Raw genomic sequence first — 23705 nt, forward strand, 5'->3', positions numbered from 1 at the left:
CTTGCATGGCATTTTATCGTTGCATCAGGCCCTTTTTCCACCACGTTCATTTTCCATTTGACATCCAAAACATACACAAAGAAGCGACGAAAGTCAAGCCTAAATATGTCTTGGATTGTGCCACAATAATCATCCATTTTTCCATTAGCTCCCTCAAAGCTACTAATGACACCGCAATCTTGTGTATTCCTCTTTTCATCAATTCTTTGTGTTCGAAAATGCTTGCCTTCACACCATATAGCATTGAACATAGTGCACTGGACCAAAATAGAAGCAATATTTGTGTAAGCAATGTGAATAAATATTAAAAGCAAATCACTTATACAACTAATGCAAAACATTAGTTCTATGTACCTTTAACATGCATCCTTGTGCATACTCCCATTCTTCCGCCGTGATATGCAGCCCTTCGTCGCTCTCTGCTCTCTCCATTTCCTCATGCAACCAATCAACATGGATATCATTCGGAAGTGTTGCTAGATGCTTAGGGTATGCCTTACGAGAGCCATGTTGCCTCCGAAAGAGAGCTCTTTCTGCTTGCCTTTTTGTCTTTGCATCCTCATATCTTGTAACCCATCTGCTCCTCACATCACTATTAAGGATGCAAGTGAAATTGAGATCATCAATCAATGTTCTGTCAATTACTTTACTCTGTCCTTTTCCTTGAGGCACAATAGAGGTCATCCTCAAGTCCTCTTCATTGCTCCATAGTCGTGGCAAAGAGCTATCCACCTGACCAAGAAATTCTGAAATATATACAAGAGACTCTTGTATCAACCAACCCTCGGCCATGCTTCCTTCAGGCCTTGCACTTTGCCTCACAAAGTCTTTTAAGGTCTTCATGAAGCGCTCTAGGAAGAACATCCAACATGCATGCACAGTACCAATAAACCGATTTCGTCCACTAAATGCACAATGAGATGTAGTTGACTTGTGAGAATGGTTCGCAGAAAAGTCTCCTCTTCCAAATAAACCACCTCCACTGCCATAACACGCGCATCATCTAACGTGGCTGGATCAATTGCTTTGGAACTAACATATCTGAAAAATAAATAAATAGTACGTTATACCTCATGCACGTTCATTTTGCAAGGTATAATGAAGGGTGATCTGACATGGGTTTTACATACCTCACAAGCTCGCCCATCTTATAAATACATTTTTTCAAACTCTTATTTGCACAATGGTCGATGCTAGTAGGTAGTATGAACTGCGCACATAAGAGCACATGTATGTATGGTTTATGGCATTACAAAATTTAATTTCAACATACAAGACTTGGAAAACACTTACTTGAAGCATCTTGTGCCAATCGTGGGACTTCAACCCATATAGTTGCTCAACGCCTCTTTTCTTAATGGTTGTAAAGGCTCCCTTCAATGATCTCATGCATCCAGTGGGAGTACGTAAAGTTGTGATGGCCTGCTTTACCTGCTTCTCCTCTTTCTTTGATATAATCCATGGTGCAGGCGGAAGACGAACGTGCCCACCCACCTCTCGTGGCCAAGCTTGACACATACGTCCTGCGACCCGCAAGTCCTCACGTACGCTAACATTGTCTCGTTTACCAATAATATATTCCCAAATACCAGATCCCACATTCTTGAAGATGTGCATGGGATCAAGAAGGTTGATCTTAAGATGGGTCCAATATGGTAGCCAAAAAAAAATGGAGTACCTACACAAGGGATTGCTCTATGTGACCTTTAATCCAATTAGAGACTACACAAAACAAGATTGAAAAAACATTACTATACCTGTTCATGCCATCTGGAGGAAGAATATTTGTAGACTCCCAAATACGCTTCCAATCTTTTGCACGAAGTGTTTGTGGAGGAATGTTTCTCTTACTAGCAACATATTTAGGATGATCTGAGGGGAGAAATTGATGATGATTATCGAATATGGTCTTACACAAACCGTCAGCATACTCATGTACTAACGAAGGTCCACAAATAGGACATGCATGTTTACCCAATGTTTTCAAACCTGTTAAAATATAAATAAAAGTTAGAATAATAAAGTCAATATTTATAATTAATATATATAGCCAATAGTATTAGAGTAGGAAGGTAATTAGAATTCTTACCAGAACAATCGTTGTATCCTGGAAAGCCATCATCCAATCGATGTGAGGAATGCCATGACATGAGCTCTGCTATGGATTTGCACTTGAACATGTGTTTGATGCAAGGAATTATAGGAAAGTGTTGCAAGACTTTACGAGGTACATCAAAACTCTTCATATCTATTCTATACCTTGCTTCACCACAAGTGGGACAATGTCGAGCCTCCTTATGCGTCCCACGAAAGAGAATGCAATCATTGACACATGCATGTATGCGATCATAATCCAATCCTCCAAGAGATGTCACATAGCGCCTCGCTATGTCTCTTGAGGTGGGTAGTCTATTTCCCTTTGGAAGCATGTTTGATAATAGCCTGCATCCAATATCATCAATTATAATTAGTCTTAAATCCTAAACCTCAAACCACTAATTCAAATTTGTAAGTTAGAATGCTTACTTCAATAATGCGTCAAGACTTGCATTGCTCCATCCATAAACTGTTTGTATATTGAGTAGTTCAAGTGAAGCACGTAAAATAGAGAATGTGCACCCTTCAAAAACCGGTGTCGATGAAGCCTTGTAAAGATGCTCTTGTTCCATATCATCGTCGTCCATACCTTTGGGATCATCCTTAAAAAGATTCCGCACCATATCATCAAACACTTCCTCTTCCACAACTTCGGGGGGTGCAGGGCTATTGTCATCCCTTTCCCACTCATCTTTGACAATAGATCCCAAAGCTCCACCAGCATCATCTCATCAACGCTTTGCGTGCTCTCGTCGCGCGTAGGGCACCATGTTAGGGTGTGGTACTGCACCCTGCTTCAATTAGAGTTTATATATTACAACTCTATTAATTTAATTTGGATACCATGAGTCATTTGAATGCCATCAATTTATATCTACTCACCTCTAAACCTGTTTGATTCCATTCTCCATACATGGAGATGTGATTCAAGGTAATTCGACGTGCTCGTACAATGCATCCTTGACATCGATTATACATACATTTGATCCGTTGTCCCAACCACACATCGCGATTACGATGACGCATTGTCTCATCTTCCCCATAACTGCTTGAGGAGGTTGATGACATCCTATGTACAAACCAGAAAACACAAAATCATAATATGTTTTTAATGAAAGTATAAAAATTACGTGTATTAACGCAACTATTTCCTAAAAATTGTGTGTATTAACGCGGCTATTTCCTAAAAATTGCGTGTATTAACGTGGCTATTTTCTAAAAATCGCGTGTATTAACGCGGGTAATTCCTACAAAACGCGTGTATAAACGCAGCTAAGTTATCATACACGCGAACATACACGCGTTTATAAACGCGATGATCTGTTTAAACTAAAAATAGCCCGCCTTTCCCAAATAAAGATTTTGAACTAACATATCTGTTCTTTTTCGTTTTCGCCTCTTCCAATAGAAACGAAACCTAAGTGCAAGGAGGGAGCAAAGAAGGAGCACACACGGGAGGAAACCGACCAAGAAAGAAGACTCACTTTTTCAGAGGTGAGTCAGTTTGTCCTTTGCCTTGTCTCCTTCCTCAGATTTGTTTATGCTATTTTCTCTTTGCTTTTTGGGTTTGTCTCCGTCCTTTTGTTTCTATGCACACGATTTTGGGTGAACGATTCTGACAAGGGTGACAGTGGGTCTTTTATAAGGACACATTGTCGGAGGTCGGTCGTTTTTAAAAAAAATTTTTATGCAAGTCGCGTTTAGAAACGCGTGTATCCTGTCTGCACAGACTGTTCACGCGGATATACACATGTTTTTGGACGGGTGTATACACGCATTTTTGGACGGGTGTATACACGAGACTGTCTTTCCTGTTTCTATGATTTGCAGGCTGATAAGTGACTTGAATAATGATATTTGTGTGAGTCAAGAGACAGCCCATGATGTACATGAGGATTATTTTTGCAGATTCTTTATGGATATTCCAGGTTCTTCATCCAATCCATTTGCGTACAACAATTGGCTGATGGAGATGCTAAATCATTTTGGGTGCCATCCTGGTCCAGTTGAGCTTACAGAGTACATGTATGCCCATCCCCCTCCTTCCATGCCTGGTGTCTATACCCCTACCGCGAGTATCCAGGGCACTCCAGTGCCGTCTATGCCTACGAGTCCGACGAGATGGCATGCAGCTTCTCCTCTTCCACGTCCACCGAGGAGACATACCTCGTCCCAGACACACTCACGCACACCCTCATAGCCACCATCACGTGCTCCCTCAGAGCCACCGTCACGTCAGGGCTCACAGCCACCGTCACGTAGACAATCCCCCAGTTGTCGTGACTCCACCCACAGTAGTAGGAAGAGTGGGAGTGGAGGATGCAGCGGGTGCTTTGGTGGGGGAGGTAGTAGGGCACGCGGTGAGAGAGGAGATAGAGTGGAGGATGCGGCGGGTGCTTTGGTGGGGGAGGTGGGGGAGGTAGTAGGGCACGCGGTGAGAGAGGAGATAGAGGGAGAAGAGTTAGAGGAGACAGTTCGGAAGAGGAGGAGATGAGAGAGGTGGAGGGAGTGATCTGCTATGATGTGAAGACGGATAGGGGCGAGATAGTGATGGATGTGAGGGGGAGGGAGGTAATGGAGTACATGCGTGGGGTAGTATCAAACTTGTATAGAAATTGTTTTATTAAATTTAAAGATCAAAATAGCCGATTAGTTGGGGAGGTGATAGAGGCTGTACATAGTTGGTACCCCAATCCCCCACATGCTACATTCTCGGACGTATGGGGAAGGACACGAATAAGGGAGATCTTAAGTAATAAAAGATCTCACCTTAAAAAACTTGCATACGATGACCGGCTAAATGTAGCTACGGGTGGCTATCCTGCCAAGAAACCTGCCACCACTGCGCACAAATGCGAGTGGAAGGAGGCAAAGAAATGAGCAGAGGGTGGCGTGAAGAGCAGGCAGCATGTGGAGGCACGACGGATCCAGATGGAGACCATTGGATCTTCGCATTTCGGATCTGGCAGCGTCGGGTCATGGGAGGCAGAGTTCGTAAGTATCTTGCCACTTTATTTGATTGTTTACTTAATTCATTGATTCTATGATTGTTTTAATCTTACAAATTGTGTTGATTATGATATAGCGAGACGGGTTACGGGGAGGAAGCCCACAACCCACGATACTGTGTATGCTCGCGCCGGCATAGTAGACGTGACACGTGGGCCATCTTCAGAGCCGAAGGACGTATTACGGGCGCGCAGTTTGAGATCGCCATGAGACCATACGGTCGACAGGTACTTGAAAACTCTAAACAAATGATTTTGGTTTATTGAATTACATATATATATACTTATATACTATATATTACTTGAACAGGCACAAGTTGCTGATGATCCACCTGCCGCCACTGCAGAGGGTTGACGTGAGCACTACTCATCGGACATTCCGACCGATGTGAGCTCATCTGAGCATGGAGGGAGCACCGAGTCATCATCTGGGTCTGAGTAGTACTCAGACTTATAGTATCACATTCCATATTGAGGATGTGGTTGTATATACTTTTTTGTAAACTGAAGCCATGGGATACTTCGAGATATGGACTCCCTTGTATATATGTGTGAAATTTTGATAGTAATATTAAATCATGAATCGATAGTATTACATTCATGTCTGTCTTGAATCGTGTATTGACAATGTATGCATTCATGTTGTTCTTGTCTTAATCTTCCTCGTGGATATGTTCTTCGTGGATGGTCTAATGCACCAAAAAAAAAATCCAGAGAGTGTTATTGGGTGCTGGAATGCTGGAATAGCATTCAGGCACCAAATAGCACTCTCAACACCATATTGCGGAATATGGAAATTTTCCACAAGTTTGGGACATATGGTCAAAAGTTTGGATTAACCATAACTTGAACACCACTAATCCAAAATAAGCCCTTTATAGCTCTTTAGATTCCATTTTTCAAGCGCTTTCCAACGATAGGTCATATGATAGGATTTTGAGAAACTTACAAACATGTTATCCATGTCCCCTTTTTTAAGTATTCAAAAATGAAAATTGGAAAATTCCCAAATTCACTAATATGGTGTTTCTCTGGATTTTTTTTTACTCTCTGTTCGCGTGTATAAACGCGTCAGAACTGCTAAAAGTCGCGTGTATATAGGCAGATAATCTGTAAAACACACGTGTATAAATGCGTCAAATCTGAGAAATACGCGTGCATAAGCGCATCTAAAGTAACAAAACGCGTATATAGATGCTTGTATCAACGCGTTTAAATGCATCTGCTGAACTGACAAAACGCGTGTATACGCCCGTGTATGTGCGCGTCTGAGTAGTCCTATACACGCGCTTTTACACGCATGTCTCTGGCCGCGATGATACATGCGCTGATACACGGGCCCGCTACTTTTTTTCACAAGTCATTTTTAGCGGCTAGGAGCGCGGGTATGAGCCCGATCCCTTGTAGTGGCTTCTGAAATAGAGAATGGTTTCACATTCTTGATGAGGTTATTCAAAGGTGGATTAAGCTTCCAAATGAATCGATGGAGAAGAGTTACCTCATCCATCTCTAGAGTAAATCGGAGAAGTTTAACAAAAGTTTGGTGGTATTCTTTTAGGGTCTTTCCTTCTTGGGTTAGCTCCAAAAATTCATTCATTTTATCCTCTCAAAATCCTAGAGGATGAAGGTGTACTTTCATGGCATCTCATGACTGATTCTAGATCCAGTGGTTAGATTAACAACAATCCTTCTAACTTTTTAGCTCCAATGGTTAGATTGACAACAATGCTTCCAACTAATTTGGTATTTCTTACGATTTTTAGATGCGAGCAAGGGTGAGCTTGCTTCTTTCATTGTATCCATTAAAAGTTCAAAACTATCAAATACTTATCATAGCACCACATTTGAAGGCAGTCAGGATTAATACATCTGAGATCTTCATTTTTTGAGAATTACACATCTGGTGCCTTGGGATTGATGCATCCAAAGATTATCAGGATTGACATATCTGAGATGATTAGTTTTCTAAAAATTACACGCCTAGTATCTTGGGATTAACACATCTAAGAGCATGATCCTCTAGGAATTACACATCCGAAGTTAGACCCATGTTTGTCTGAGATGGGTTCAAGATCTTGGATGATCGTCCTAGTGTAAAGCATCCAATGGATGACATTCACACATCAACTATTCAAACCTTAATGGAGTTATAATCTTAATAATTTATAATATGCGAACTAATGAGATATGTCCTGAAAATTTCTCTAAACAAAGTTTCAGTCTATCCTTCTATTCAGTCTCTTTCTAGTTTCTTAATTTGATCACCCTATGTTTTTTCCTCACAAAAGGTTTCCTCTCCACTATTATCTCTCAAATTTAGTGTACAAATATCTTGCGTGTGCACCCCCAAGATACAAGCACAATTTCATAGGATGATTGTCTCAACATGTGAGGATATTCAAATCACTTCTATGGTCAATAGAGATGATTGATTCGTCCTTATATGATAAACAATCACTTGTTTTAATCCCTTGACAGTTAACCTTTGAAAAACAAATCTTAGGAACTAAGATCGGCTCTGATACCAATTGTAAGGTTCCCCCTGTCCAAAATAGGGGAAACACTTAAGATAGTCCACTAAGTCTTAACTTGGAGAAAATTTCCTATTTATCGACACCTTGACCATGTAGAGATTCAAGGATACGATTCATAGGTAAGACCTAGTCCTATCCCGCAGGGGGAGCGTGGTCTTCTAAAAATCACATCACCCATAGGGTAATTGATCATAAATTTGGGCAACTACTAGTCTTGATTCCTAGAGACAACGCTTTTTTCCTCATCCATGCAAGGCATAGCCGTTGGCCTAGTTTTTTAAAATAGAATTGCCCGAGAATCTATCTAGCATAGGGCTTTCACTTAATATGTTGGAAAGCTACCCGACTAATCGGGTCTACCTATCGGTAGGATGGTGCCGTCGGGGCATTCCATCCTCCCACTTTCCACCCTACTCACGCAGCATCAATTTGTTTTCTAATTATCCTACCACACTGTTTGACATAAATAAACATGTTCCTTAATTAAGGCCCTTTTCACAAGGTTTATTAAAACAACCTTTTTCCACAGTACAATAATGCCAAGACAAGATTTAAAAGAAAAGTTTATACATGAATCAATTTCATACAAGCCAAATCGGCTCTCTTATTCTTTTCCTTTATACCACCGATGCTCTAGAATTCGGCCTTCCAGTCTCTACATGCTGGGCAAAATCCTACGGGACCATACACCTCATCGTCGACTGTTGGCAAGGACTCAAGCCGGCCTGTCGCCCTCTCAGGCTCCATCGCTCGATCCTCCTGCCCCTCAGAGGGATGTCTGCACACTAGGGTGGGCTAATTCACCACACTAGCCTGGGCCCTCAGAACTAGGCAGCATCACAATCACTCACCTCAATCGGCAAACCTCATTCTCCCAATGGTATGAGGGATACCATGGGCCAACTCTGGGCCTTACTAATGTCTCTGCCGTCCGGCTACACAAGCACAAGAACGGGGCAGCGTCAAGGCAGGGAGAAGCTATACTTGTACCTTAATTTAACCAAGATAACAATCCATTTACTCAACTAAACCATAGGACTAGAATCCATGTTACTTTCTTAAGCAAACAATCCTTTTACTCAACTAAACCATAGGACTAGAATCCATGTTACTTTCTTAAGAAAACAATCCTTTTACTCAACTAAACCATAGGACTAGAATCCATGTTACTTTCTTAAGAAAACAATCCTTTTACTCAACTAAACCATAGGACTAGAATCCATGTTACTTTCTTAAGAAAACAATCCTTTTCACAAAGATTTTCGCATTTCAACTTGAGATTGCGATAAAACATTCTTTATTAAGACATATGTTGTTGTTTAAAAAAATACAAACTTTGAATAGTAAATCAATCAATCAAATGGATCACTATTAACAATTAATAGAGAAGCTGGTGCCATACCTCAACCCCTAAGAATGATATATAATTGAAAAACAAAATATGTATATATCTTATAGAAATTTTTCATTCATCGTTGTCTTTGCTCGTTATCAAGAGCTTTAGAACTTGACATATGAGAATAGAGTCTTCTAATACCTTGTCTTACGATTGAAATCATCCAATCCTCCCCAAGCTTTATCTCCTCTTACTCGTACTGTGACTCTTCTCTCTTTCTAAGGTCTATGGCAAAATAGCCTTCTCTTACATGAATACGGCATACTATTCTTTCTCTAAAAGAAAAGCTATGGAGTTTTGGTCTCTTCCTCCGAAAGACCATAGCAATCTAAGCTTCTTTTCTAAGATATTAGATAAGAATGAAGGGATATATACATCTCAAACTCTAGGATTACCTTGAGGCTACTTGGCTGCCTTCTCACAGTTTTCTCTGTGTAGACCCTGACAGAAATAGCAAATTGTTTTGGCCATAACTCTCTGATAAAAACTCAGAATATGGTCATATAACTAGTCAAAAGAACGGGAAGGCATCTGGTCTACAAGCCACTGTGGGAAGAATAGGCCAAAACGTCTATGTATAGCCACAAACGACCATCTTTAGAAACACGTTGTTTTTCCACATTTTTAGTATGCATGGACTCTAAATGTGTAAAAGTACTCTAAATATGACCTCTTATCACCTAAATTCGAAATTCTATTTTTGGGGATACGTATCTCTTAATAGAACTATTCTTATGTTCTTATTTCTTTTAGGATTTTTGGAGCTAATATTTTTATTCTAACACTTCCTAATGTTTCTAGCCTTGTTGTCTCACGCTTCTCTAATTACACTCTCGTTCCTTATTGAAATCTATATTAAAAGAGACACATACATACATGGCTTGGGAGGGACCTTACACATTGGATTTGGACTTTATTAATTTTTCCTCATATCTTATCTCTATTCATCCTATACCACCATTGGAGTAACTGCCTCATAGGATTGGAATTATTGATTCCACCTCCATGTGCCATTGCTTTTTGGAATCCGCATCGAGCTTGCCAAATGAGATCGCTCCATGCCTTGTGTGGACCATATCGCTAAACTTCCTTGTTCAACAAAGTATGGACCATGAGCCTCAAGTATGTGTGTGCTGCATTCAAAAACATAGAATCCACAATTAAACTCAAAATATTACATTCATAATTTAATTGTAAAAATGAAATGGAGATCACTCTGACCATATAGTGTGTAATGTAATTTAAATTCCATGCCTCTATCATTGAGTTATGAAAGTTTACAACCGCCTCTTTAAATGCATTGGCATCATCAGAATTGAATGTCATCTTTTGTAAAAGTGGTGCCAATTTATCAAGTGCAATCCACACATTTGCCTTTGCTATCTGCATCATATGTCCCCCATTGCTCCACAGGGGGACAACCATGTGTAGTTTTTTCCATGCTTCGTACTTCTCTAGTTGTTTTACAAGCAACTTACCATCTTCATCTCATGGTGGAGATAGAATTTCCTAGCCTTCACTCCCCCAAAACACAGTTTGCATCATGGAGAATTTCCACTCTTTCTTGACTTTTTCTCATCCTTTTTTATTTCTACTTGGCCCCAGTGCAATCCAACATCAGACAAGACTTGTTCTACCTTCTTGCATGTTGCATCAGCATCTGAAGCAGGCTGCATCTTTTGTAGGCAAAACCACACACATACTCAAACACCAACTTCTCTATTCTCCTTACTATGCAATGCAAGGTGCAAAAGTGGACCCTTGTTAAGGGTATTTCTAAAATAGGATCCCACTTAGGATCTAATGGCATCAACATTCCATTCCTTTGAGCACACTGGTCACGTGTTGAAGCACCACGTTGTCCTGTTCTTGCAATCCATTGTTTCTTCCCATCATTGCCTTTCTTCCTGGACTGCATGCAATATAAGTAAGGGAACTCAGCTGATGCTGAATTTGAAACACCAAACATGCATTTCAATGTTTTCAAATCGCCAGCAAGATGCCATTCTACCTTGTATTTACCAAATCCATCGACATGCAAAACTTCACCATTGTTTTCCCATCGTACAATATTTGGTATCTCTGTTAAGTTAAAACAAAGCTTAAGTACTTCATGGTCCTCATTTGGTACCTCAATTGCAGCAAGCCACCATATTTCATTCTCTGATTGCACACTAAAATATTTTGGATGTTTTGAATTGATGCTGGGATCCAACGTCCTATTCATTTGTCAAGTTAACACGTTCAAGCTTTTGGCCCTTAACGACTTCACTCTCATCAAGCTTTAAAACAAATTAAAGCTTACCTTTGCACTCTTCAGTAGACATGTTGTAGAAATTTACCATTGCTGATTGTAGCTTGCATACATTCAATACAAAGTTATTGTCTACATGCAATTTGAAGAGCACTTCCTTTGATCTAGACTTAAGCATCTGTGTATGTTCCAAGTGCATTGTCTCACCAATTGTGTCTAAGACTTTTGCATTAAGATCTTGTCATGACGGCTTTACATGGAATGGTTTAGGGATGGGCACCACCCATCTCTTGTTAAGAACAACGTTAAACCCTGCATCTAATTGCTTATAAATCATAGCATAGGATTCGGAGCTAATCCCTACCTTGTCACATATGCCTTGAGCATATGTAGCTGTGAAGGTATTGCTTACCTACTTCAAGCGTACTCTTGCAACATCATCACCAATGGTTTTGAATTTAGGATTTTTCAATGTATACTTCAACATACCTTCGCTTAAGACCTTTGTAATTGCATCATCAACCTCTTCACTTGGGTTGGAAAACATACTCTTCATGTTTACACATTGTGAATAGACCCACCGGTTATATTTCCCACTCCCTCCTCTGGTTAACTCATGAAGTGGTTTGAGAAACCTCACATGCTCACTTGCTTGTTTGGTTTTCGTTGAGGGTCCAGCAATAACAGTCTTTGAAAGCATTGCTGCCATCTTTTTGTTGTCCTTCTCCAAATCGTGCATTTTGTAATGCAGTTATGCATTGTCTACCTCGACAACGTGCACCGCATTTTCCATAACATGCATCGCATCTTGCAGGCTCTGATTTTCTCTCTCCTTTTAACTTAGTGCTTTTGTAAGCTCCTTAATCCTTGCATCCATGCCCATAAACGATGCGCTGAACAGATGTGTAAACACTATGAGAAAGCATTGCTAGCCTCCTAGTGTATCCCAATAACCCTGTATTACCTTCACAAACATACTTAATGAAAGATATAAGCCCACTAAATTGTGGAGGTGTTTGGGTAATTGGATCGGGTGGATAAATACACCCCTCAACCCAAAGATCGACATGTTTTTCTCCTGCATTTCTTTCTTATTGCATTACCTCTGGTTGCTTTCTATTTGTTGTAGTTCTCTTATCTAGCGGTGTGTACTCGGTCTCCAACTGGAAGTGAATGTCTCTCTTCTTGTTCCGGCCTACGTCCTAAAATTAGCATTTGGACAAGACACAGCTACTATTAACCAAAAATTAGCTCTGAACAAAATACAACTATTAACAAAAAAGTACCTTTTATACATTTGTATAACTCAAAAATATAACCAAAAATAACATTATTGAACACAACTTTAACTAGATATAACTTCAATATAATTTAGAACTAAATCATAACTTGTAATCAAAATAACACACTTATTTCACCCAAATAACACAAAAATAACATCATAAATGAGAAATAACATTATTGAACATAACGTATAGACTTCTATTCACAATGTTTACACATTGTGAATAGACCCACCGGTTATATTTCCCACTCCCTCCTCTGGTTAACTCATGAAGTGGTTTGAGAAACCTCACATGCTCACGTGCTTGTTTGGTTTTCGTTGAGGGTACAGCAATAACAGTCTTTGAAAGCATTGCTGTCATCTTTTTGTTGTCCTTCTCCAAACTGTGCATTTTGTAATGTAGTTATGCATTGTCTACCTCGACAACGTGCACCGCATTTTCCATAACATGCATCGCATCTTGCAGGCTCTGATTCTCTCTCTCCTTTTAACTTAGTGATTTTGTGAGCTCCTTAATCCTTGCATCCATGCCCATAACGATGCGCTGAACAGATGTGTAAACACTATGAGAAAGCATTGCTAGCCTCCTAGTGTATCCCAAGAACCCTGCATTACCTTCACAAACATACTTAATGAAAGATATAAGCCCACTAAATTGTGGAGGTGTTTGGGTAATTGGATCGGGTGGATAAATACACCCCTCAACCCAAAGATCGACATGTTTTTCTCCTGCATTTCTTTCTTATTGCATTACCTCTGGTTGCTTTCTATTTGTTGTAGTTCTCTTATCTAGCGGTGCGTACTCGGTCTCCAATTGAAAGTGAATGTCTCTCTTCTTGTTCCGGCCTACGTCCTAAAATTAGCATTTGGACAAAACACAGCTACTATTAACCAAAAATTAGCTCTGAACAAAATACAACTATTAACAAAAAAGTACCTTTTATACATTTGTATAACTCAAAAATATAACCAAAAATAACATTATTGAACACAACTTTAACTAGATATAACTTCAATATAATTTAGAACTAAATCATAACTTGTAATCAAAATAACACACTTATTTCACCCAAATAACACAAAAATAACATCATAAATGAGAAATAACATTATTGAACATAACGTATAGACTTCAATATATCCTAAAACTAAATCATGACTATTAATCAACATTTATATTTCACACACTTCTTTCACTTAGAAAATCACTAATAAACAATCTAAATAACACATAAATAGCATCCTTAAACTCAACTATTATCTTCTATTTTACACAGGACTAAATCACATTTAGAACAATAAGATGGTCAAAATAGAAAAGAAAATAAAATAACTCAGACAATATTAAACCATAACAAAATAATCCAAATAGCACATAAATAACATCATTAAACTTAAGTATTATCGTTTATTTCACATATGACTAAATTACATTTAGAACAATAAGATTAACATTAATAGAAAAGAAAACATAATAACTCAGACAAAATTAAACCATAACAAAACAACATAACAGATAACAAGATGGACGTACCTCCATTGCTCTTTTATTCTTTGATTCTTTTGTAGAGATTGATGAACATAAAGATGATTGAAGGGGAAGATGAATATGTGGTTCCAACTAAATGGCACCAAATATTAATTTCTCTGCTACACAGAAGAGAAGAGAATATGTAAACTCATTAATATGGTTTAGGAGGGAAAGAAAGCTACTAAAGAAAACAAACACAGATTTGAAATTTCTCTATACACAGGAGGGAAAGTGAAAAACCTAAAGTAATATCTCATTAAAGCAAACTAAAATCGCCCTAAACTGAAAATCCTACTTTTCTTATTCTAAAAAATCTAGAGAAGTCTCTAAATGAAGGAAAATTTTATAAACCTCTGTATACTTAATGAAAAATGACACAAATTAACAACAACACACTTAGAGTATAGAGGTAGACGTGGGTTAAAAGAAATTCAAAAATGTGATATCTACATCAAGTTATTCCATTTTTTAACTTTTTCTATTTTGAAATACGTAAATACAATCTATTTGGAAGGATTTAGAAGTTGAAAAGTCAAGCACCCCTTTGTATGAGGAATGTTCTTACTCCATACTGTGAGAAAACTTGGAGCTATTGAACTTGCAAACAACTTATGGATGGAGTGATGCAAGTGTCATCACAAGTCTTCTTTGGTAAGACCGCATCATTCTATTCTCTCAAATAGAAAATGTTTCATGTTCTATATACTCTCCTTGTTGCTAATATTTTGACATTTTATTTCTTATGTTTTGTTGCAGGCTTCTCAAGAAGATTCTTCTCCCTCAAAATCTATTACGAAACTCACGAGATGGGTGTCATAAAATGCTCTCTATAATAGGTATGGATTACACAAAAATACACGCATGTCCCAACAATGATTGCATGCTATTAAAAGGGGTTAATTAAGATGTAATACAATGTCTACAATGTGGGGAGAGCCGCTATAGGGATGATTTTCAAGGAGATAAAGTTCTGGAAAGGTTTTGAGACACTTCCCCATCATTCCTCGCATCCAGCACATGTTTAAATGTAAGGGGATTGCAGAACTCATGACATGGCATGCTACTCACCCATCGCTCGACTAACTGCATCATGAGGATCGTAGCTAATTCACTAGCATGGCAACATGTGGAGCATGAATGGCCAGAGTTTAAAGATGAGCCGCCTCGTCTCACTTACTTCTTGGCTTGGGCATGGATGGTGTTAACCCATTTGGCTTCAAGTCCACAACATGGTCTACTTGGCCTATTGTATTGGTGAATTACAACCTCCCTCCATAGGTGGCAATCAAGAAAGGTCATATCATGCTTGCTCTCCTTATACCAGGTAAGTATAAGGTGGCAAACGTGGATGTGTACCTCTAGCTTTTGATTGAGGATCTTGACACACTATAGAGAGGTATCAAAGTACATGATGTTTCAAGGCCAATAAATAGGTGTGAGAGGCAGAGGTGAAAGGAGTTTTGCTTTGGACGATGCATGACTATCCCAGGTTCTCAAAGTGCTCAGGTACCTACTTGAACCTTATATACATAAGGATTTAGCCTTTAAACTTTAAGTTTATATCCCTATCTCAATCATCTCAATTTTAAAATAGGTTTGGCAACCTCTGAACATCATGCATGTCCGATTTGTGGGCCATCACTTGTTTCGGAAAGACCCTCTACACTTAAGAAGGTGGTGTATGACAAACATCATTGATTTATCCCTCCTTCACATCATTGATTTATCCCTCCTTCACATCACAAGTATGTACCACATGATGTCTCACCACTTATGAGTGATGTGAGGTAGAGATTGGTTTGAGTCTTGGAGAAGCACTCCCAATCCACCACCAAATGGGATGTCTAGACACTCAATCTTCTTTTGACTTCCATATTGGTGTGACATGAAGATCAATAATCTCTTAGATCCCATGCATATCTTCAAGAATGTAGCAACAAATATTTGGGACCATTTAATTGGTAAAAGAGATACAAAGGATGCAAGGGATGACTCACAAAACATTGGACAGCTTCAAAGTGCATGGCTAATTGAAAGTGAGAGTGGCAACATAGTCCTACCAAAGGCACCATGGGTATTAACCAAGAGGGATCATAATAAGGTGAAAAGTGTGATTGCCTCTTTTTGTACATCAACGGGAGTAATGCATTCAATGAAGGGTGCCTTCACAAAGACCAAAAAGAAAGGAGAGGAAAAATTATATGGCCTCAAGACACATGATTGGCATAAGATATTACAAGTATATAAATATTCGCTTATTAATTTTCTCTTTGTGGTACATAATTTGTAAGCTCATATACTAACTTCCATTTTTTTTTATGCATAGTTTATTCTTCCAATTGCTATAGTTGGTTATGGAGACAAGAAGGTGGGAGAGACTATTTACAAAATGGGAAGCTTGGTGAGGTATGAATCTTCTCTTCAATTCACTAAGTTATATTGCTTATTTGGCATTCTCATATGCTCACAAGTTATGTATTGGTAAATAGTACACATGATTGGTATGTATATAGGTACATATCCTTAAAGGAGAAATATCCTACATACATTGAGATGTCTTGTCTCAATGCTATTGAGGCAATGTGTATGATCGAGGAAAACTTTCCTAGAACAATTCTCACTACCCAATTGTATCTTGTGGTGCATTCCGTTGGTGAAGTGGAGTTATGTGGTGTAGTTCATGTTCGATGGATGTTTTTCCTTGAAAGGTTCATGAAAATCTTAAAGGAATTCGTGAGACAAAGAGCAAGTCCAGAAGCAAGCATGGCACCAAAGGGATGGTTGATGCAAAAGTCTCTTGGTTATATCTCAAAACATCTATCTCACATAGATCCTTCCATGCCACAATTGTGAAGCAATGAGGAGGATGACCGACGAATCTCTAATGTGCCTCAGGGAGGAAAAGGAAGGCAACGAAGAGGCTGGATGAAGCATTAAGCCATAAGGTGAATACATTCTACATTCTAAATAGTCCCATAATGGAGAAGTGGATTGGGAGATACAAGGATGTAATCAATAGATGAAAGGACGAAAGAAGAGATTTCAAAAGAGCAAATAGACGCTTTCCATTCCCACCTAGCTTGGAACCTCTACCAAATGTGATCAATATAGAATGGCTTTGTATGGCAATATCCATAGCATTGCAAAATGGAGAGATGATCACAAGAGAAGAGCATGAGTATGCAAGAGGATGTGACCCTCAACAAGTAGGTACATTCTTCATCTCTTTCTCACGTATAGCATTGCAAAATGGAGAGATGATCACAAGAGAAGAGCATGAGTATACAAGAGGATGTGACCCTCAACAAGTAAGTACATTCTTCATCTCTATCTCACGTATATACCTTGTTTTATGCACTATACTAAATGTCATCTCTATCTCACATATATACCTTGTTTTATGTGACCCTCAACAAGTAAGTACATTCTTCATCTCTATCTCACGTATATACCTTGTTTTATGCACTATACTAAATGTCATACTTTGGTTTAATGTTAGTACAAACTATATAATGCAATATGGTAAGAGGGAAGGAAATTTTGCATGGAGCATGTGGATTCTAAAAGAAACACATTTGATTGTGATGTGATGGAAACTTTTGAGCAAGAAAGTCGAGCTAGTAGACATGATACCAATGTCATAGAGGACAATCTTGAGTATTGTGGAACTATTCAGGATATTCTTGAGGTTGGATCTAGAGCATTTAGTATATTCATCATTGATGTCAAATGGTTCAAGGTGATATATAAAGGTGCTCAAGTAACCATGAAGAAACATCCAAATGGGTTCTTCCAAATTGATTCCACCAAGTTTTGGAATTATGAGAAAGATACCTTCGTACTACCTCAACACTATCAATAGGTTAGTAACCCAACCAATCCCAAATTAAATCTTGATGTAGTATAATAAAAGTGTAACCCCTTTGCTTTGTGATATTAGGTTGTGTTTCATGCCGATCAAATTGATCCAAAGTGGTGGCATGTTATACAAGTTTCCCCTCGTTCAAAACATATCTTTCAAGATCAAGATGTGGAGGCCAAATCTCTGGATGAGGTGCAAGCACTACCTCAAATCGGCTCATTGGAAGAAGAGGATGAAGAAAACATTTTGAAGCAGGGCAATCAAGAGCATGAGGAATATCAATCTGAAGAAGATGATGAGTCACCTATCAATCATGACAATGCTTCATTGGATCATGATAGTGATATTGATATTGATATGGGGCCCTATCTTTTCATTGAGCTTTCATTAGAAAGCAACACATATGGATTTATTACAAGATGGGATAGATTCATGATCTTGACATTGTTTCGCTTCTCAAAAGTTTTCATCGATCTTTTTTTTTGCTCGAAACATGGCTCCAAGGTTCTAATGTGGATGTTTTTTCAAAACTATACATCATTTTCTATGTGTATGTGACATGTATTTTTAAAACTTAGCATCCAACAACTCTCTGAAATTTCATGCAACAAAAATTCAGCATCCAACAACTCTCTGAAATTTCATGTAACAAAAATAGAGTGTAATTTTGCTATACAACAACAAAATCACACTATAGAGCAGCAAAATTTTGCCAGGCATTGCCAACAACGAAATTTCGCTACTATAAACGTTGTGGAGCAGTGAAATTTCGTTGCTATAAACGTTGTTGGGCAGCAAAATTACGCTGCAGAGTAGCGAATGGAATCCCTGACATCTTGAAAAAAAAACGCTACGAGAAAATGTTGCTATGCCCCCAACATGTTGTAGTGTTGCAAAATGAATCGACAAGACAAGATATATGGGTGCAAAATTATAGTGTATTAAAACTTTAGGATTACAGGGGGCAAACATTTCATGCAACTAAAAGTATTTTTGGACCTTCTTCCCATCATAATACCATCTACCTTAAATTTGTAGTTTGATGATATGGCGTCTAATAAACATTCTAAGGACAGACACACATCTCTCAATGTCCATTTTGTATTTATAGGGATGACTCTATTTTCATCATCACTCAAGTTGACTATTAGGTCATACTGCACAAATGTTTCGTGTGAATCCAATGGCATCCAAGTTCCTCTACTCTTTTTCCATCATCTGTACTTTAAGCTAATATACAAGGTTTGCCAAGAGATGTTGTATGCCATCACCATAGGTTGAATGCAAGCATTCCATTTTATAAGATCACCCCTATGGATGACTTCATTCACTTTCCATTCTGCTCCAACTGTATTATCCAAGTGAGACTCAAATATATGTGTAGATAGCCACATTACTTTTGTCAGACTTCATGTTTGCTTCTCAAAAACATGCCACAAATACATGAATAGGTATAAACCATGATAGACTAATCCTCTTAGAAATCCTTCTTGCTTTCATTGACTTTTGAATATCCAAGACAATCTTGGGTTCAAATGCTAATAGAGTACCTTTGTCCAGAAAGTCCCAATCTAATGAATTTAGGCTTGGTATAGCCAAATTCTCTAGTCTTCCTCCATAAGCTTCTCGTCTTGTAGGGACAATATACTTAACATTGTATAAAAATATCTATTTATTAATGAAAAAAGTAGATGGTTGATCAAAAAATAATAGTTTCCCAATATCAGCATGAAAGATAAATGACTCCATTGATAACCCACCAAAATAGCCAAAACTAGTGAAGCTAGTAAAAAGTGGATATGACACCCAATGTCATATTTATGGTTGAATGTCACATTCCTATTGGTCCAAAGCTTAATCCAAATCTAGTACAAGTGATTAAAATGCGACCCTTTTTTAACATTTTTGGCCCTAATGAAGAAATGTTGCAATTCTTGACTGGTTTATATTTTCTAGAATACATGTCAAAGGACTAGAAAAAGAAGGAGTAAGTCACTCATGGTGATAGCTGAACAACTTTAAAAAATGGGCCTTGATCAAATACTCAAAGTCCTAGAGCATGCTACCGTTCTTGACTGGCTTACCTTTTTCGAAATACATGTCAAAGGACTAGAAAAAGAAGTTGACCCCCTCAATAGTAAGTCACTCATGGTAATAGCTGGGCAACTTTACAAAATAGTCCTTGATTAAATACTCAAAAGTCGTGTGCCAGAGCATGAGAAGCAAGTTGTGTTAACGAAACTAGTTTGTTTATAGCCTTTGTGTTCATAGGAATTTGTGAGAGAGCTTGTATCACCCATAGGATTAGAGCAACCGCCTCTCGGTGTGACAATGAGTGCGGAAGGACGGCAGTGAGATTAGCGGCGGCTACAATGGAGATCTTGAGCCACGTCACTCGAGCTTGATGGATAGGCACCTTCCCACGACATGTTAGGGTAGGGTTTCCTTAACAATGATATATAAGAGACTATGCATAATCTTTTAGCATATGAGCTTATGCATTATTGCTTATGCAAAGCTCTTATGTGAAATACATTAGCTCATATATATGCATTAAATCTTATGCATAACACATAAGATCGACTTATGAAATAACTGTTATGTGTAATGTATAAGAGACCATTAGCAAATAAGACATTAATCTCTCTATCTCTGATTCTTTATGAACGTGCATAATAATTTTAATGGAGTGTCTTTTGTTATAGTTCATTCTTCCAATTTCTTTGAGTGGTTATAGACATGAGAAATTCTAAATTTCCATCCATGAAATTTTACAAATCTCGCTTGGTTTCTGCATCCATTGGATAAATGCAAATTTCCTTCCATTATAAGTGGATATCTTCAAACAAGATTAATCTAGCCTCTCTTAAAAAGGCTTGAATTTAGGCAATGTGTTCAATTAAACAACACTTCCCAAGATCTATACTCACAACTCAATTGAACCTTGTGGTATAGTTGGTGGATGAGAAGACACTATACGTGGTGTTGCTCATAGCCAATGAATGTTCTTCGACCTTGAGCAATTTAAGAAAACCTTAAAGGGTTTTTTGAGATAAAGAGCAAGGCTAGAGAGAAGCATAGTAGAGGTTTAGTTGGTGCAAGAACCCTTTGTGTAAGTCTCTCAAATAATTCTAGCTAGGATATTGCCATGACTATGAAGTACTAAAGAATGGTATAAATACCACAAGGGAAGGGAATCACTGCAGGAAGTTTAATGAAGCTATGAAAAGGTGAATATATTTTGTTTGCTCAACAATTAGATGATGGGAAAAAAGTGGATCGATATGTATAAGGAGCAAGTAAGACACATTATTCTTCCATACGAATGTCTTTCCAAAGAGAGAGACCTATAGGTCTTATAGAAGCCATAACAAAAGCAGAATAAAAGCAAATGAAACAAAAGTCCCAACCCTAAGGAACAGAATGTAGTATGAGCACTTACATATTTTTCCTCTTTATAAAATGAGGGATTTCGTTATGTATATACTTGTTTTGACACACTCTTTATTAATAGCGCACATGTGCTCAAATTATGCAATATTAATTTTACATCTTATTTAGTATTCGTACATGACATGTTTTTACATTTTGCTACAACTTATTGGAGTTTATATTTGGTTTACGTACTTCTAACTACAAAGAAAGATATGATTACATCATCCATGATATCTTTCAAACATAGCGTTTACTTGAGGGCCTTTATCAACCGTCTTCCTCAATCAGGGACACTGTCCACACTTTGATGTCATGATCCAAGCTTCCACTGTATAAATGCAAGGTCCTCTCCAAAGATGAAACGCTCAAGCATTTCACAGGCGCTATGTGGCCCTGCAGAACAGCCACACAAGAGTGACGCCGTCCAGCCAGTCTGTGCCACACCCGAATGGTCTTGTCTGTCGAGCCGCTGCAGAGAGTGTTTCCCACGGAGGCCAAGCAGAGAACCGCGTGGCAGTGACCTCGTAAGGCGCCCACCAGGCTGGCATGTTGGGCGCTATCCTCTCTCTCCCAGACCACGATGGCCTTGTCGCAGGCCCCGGAGTATAGCAGGGAGCTGTCCGGGCTGAGGGCGAGGGCGTTTACCGCCGATCGGTGGGCAACTAGTGTGGAAACCAGGCAGTGCTTCTTGTGGGATTGTCTCGCCCACACCTTAATTTTGGAGTCGGCGGAGCCGGTATAGAGGAAGCCATCGCGCGAGATGGCGAGAGTGTTGATGGCGTCGTCGTGGGCTTTAAAGGACTCAATACATTTGAAGTCCCGCAGCCTCCACACCTTGACGCTTCTATCCCACGATGCCGAGTACAAACAGCCCACGTTCTTGCACACCGCCAGGGCCGATATGGCGTCCACGTGCTGGATCCACAACTTCTTGTGGTGGCGCCGCACCTGAACGTAGCCCCCTGGAAGCAACGACCTAGTGATACAGTCTCGCACCGTGGGCAGGGCCGCCAGCAGCTTGTGGCCGGTGCCGGGCGGACAGCCACCCTTGTCCGGCCTCGCCCATACACGAATCTTGAAATCTTCGTGTGAACTGAACACCTGGTCACCGGCCACAACCAACGCTCTCACGGCGCCTTCCTTCCTTCCAAAGCTCTCACATGTGCCTTGCCCACCATCTAAATCTTCCTTGGACCAGACGTCTATAGATCGAGCGTGAGAAGAAGCAGTGTAAAGAAAATAATCAAAAGCCAATGCGACACAAGGCACCTGGTCACTATGCCCCTTTAATGTTGCAATGCAGTGATAACTAGCCACGATATCGTTGCAATCTAGCCCTTCCTTAAAGGATCTGCGGTCTGAGCCGAAGCTTAAACCAAGAGTAGGAAGAGAGCCCAAGCTACTACACTGGGAGACGAGGCGGCGCAGGCTTAGACTGGTATGACAGTAGTCATTGCAGGTGTTCCCTATTGTGTTCTGATGAGCAGGCATAAGACTTTGTTGCGAGAAAATGGGTAGATCAGTTTCTGCAGGAGCAGGAGAACCCATAGCATGGCAAGTGAGACTAGTATCGTGACTCTGGTCACCTTGCCACTCAGGGCTGGAAGAAGTACCACTATAGGCAATGTGCAGGACCATGTACACGAAAAGGTTGATACCACAGTACCAATAAGATCGCGAATGTTTTGCAAGAAACAACTCCTGAAAGGCTACCCACCAATGAAGACACTGGATATGGTGCTTCTTAGCGGGCCCTTATATAGAAGCGCCGCCATGATTTCTCTCTCTCTCGTCAAACAAGGATGTTGCAACAACATTCCTTCAAATTTAGCTAGCTAACGCTAATGGTGGGTAGCAACCAAGCATTACTTCATTTAGCAACCTCAATAACACAAGGAAGGAAAAGCAAGGACTTTTGCAAGGTCGCTGATCGGATCACTTATATTCTTTACGTAAAAATCTAGACGAAAGGTGGTTCACGAGAGAGGTTTTAAAAGGGAAGAAGTTGTTGCGGTCGCAAAAAGCAAGACGAACCCATGGTGCCAATCACATGCTGCATATTTTTTTTAAACGTGATTATACCATCCTCGCACCATGTGTAGGTCCGTTGATGGCAACTGCAACAGCTATACAAGGTAGTGAATCAATGGACTTGCATTTCCTTTCTACTCGCGAAAGCATTTGCATCGAAAAGGTTGCTTTCCCAATATATGGGCCCCTCCCATGCGTACAGGTTTGCCTATAGGCACAACCATCATTTTGCATTGGACAACATACCTTATGTTTTTCCGAGTCTGAGTTTA

The 23705-nt window shown here is 39.3% G+C and overlaps 1 protein-coding gene across 1 annotated transcript; it reads right to left on the minus strand.

The window, feature by feature from the left end:
- Positions 1-21669: 21669 nt before the first annotated feature.
- LOC147630883 (protein JINGUBANG-like) lies at positions 21670-23040 on the minus strand. Its single transcript, XM_086809942.1, has one exon. It carries the CDS (start codon positions 23038-23040, stop codon positions 21670-21672), a length of 1371 nt encoding a protein of 456 aa, XP_086666068.1.
- Between the last annotated feature and the right edge of the window lie 665 nt (positions 23041-23705).

This window comes from Cibotium barometz, chromosome 15 (genome assembly GCF_041138505.1).
Source record: "Cibotium barometz isolate CiBa-2024 chromosome 15, ASM4113850v1, whole genome shotgun sequence".
In the NCBI taxonomy this organism is placed as follows: domain Eukaryota; kingdom Viridiplantae; phylum Streptophyta; class Polypodiopsida; order Cyatheales; family Cibotiaceae; genus Cibotium; species Cibotium barometz.

Excerpts from the sequence above, each read along its gene's own strand:
- LOC147630883 (XM_086809942.1), bottom strand. The coding sequence starts at position 23,040 with ATGGTCCTGCACATTGCCTATAGTGGTACTTCTTCCAGCCCTGAGTGG.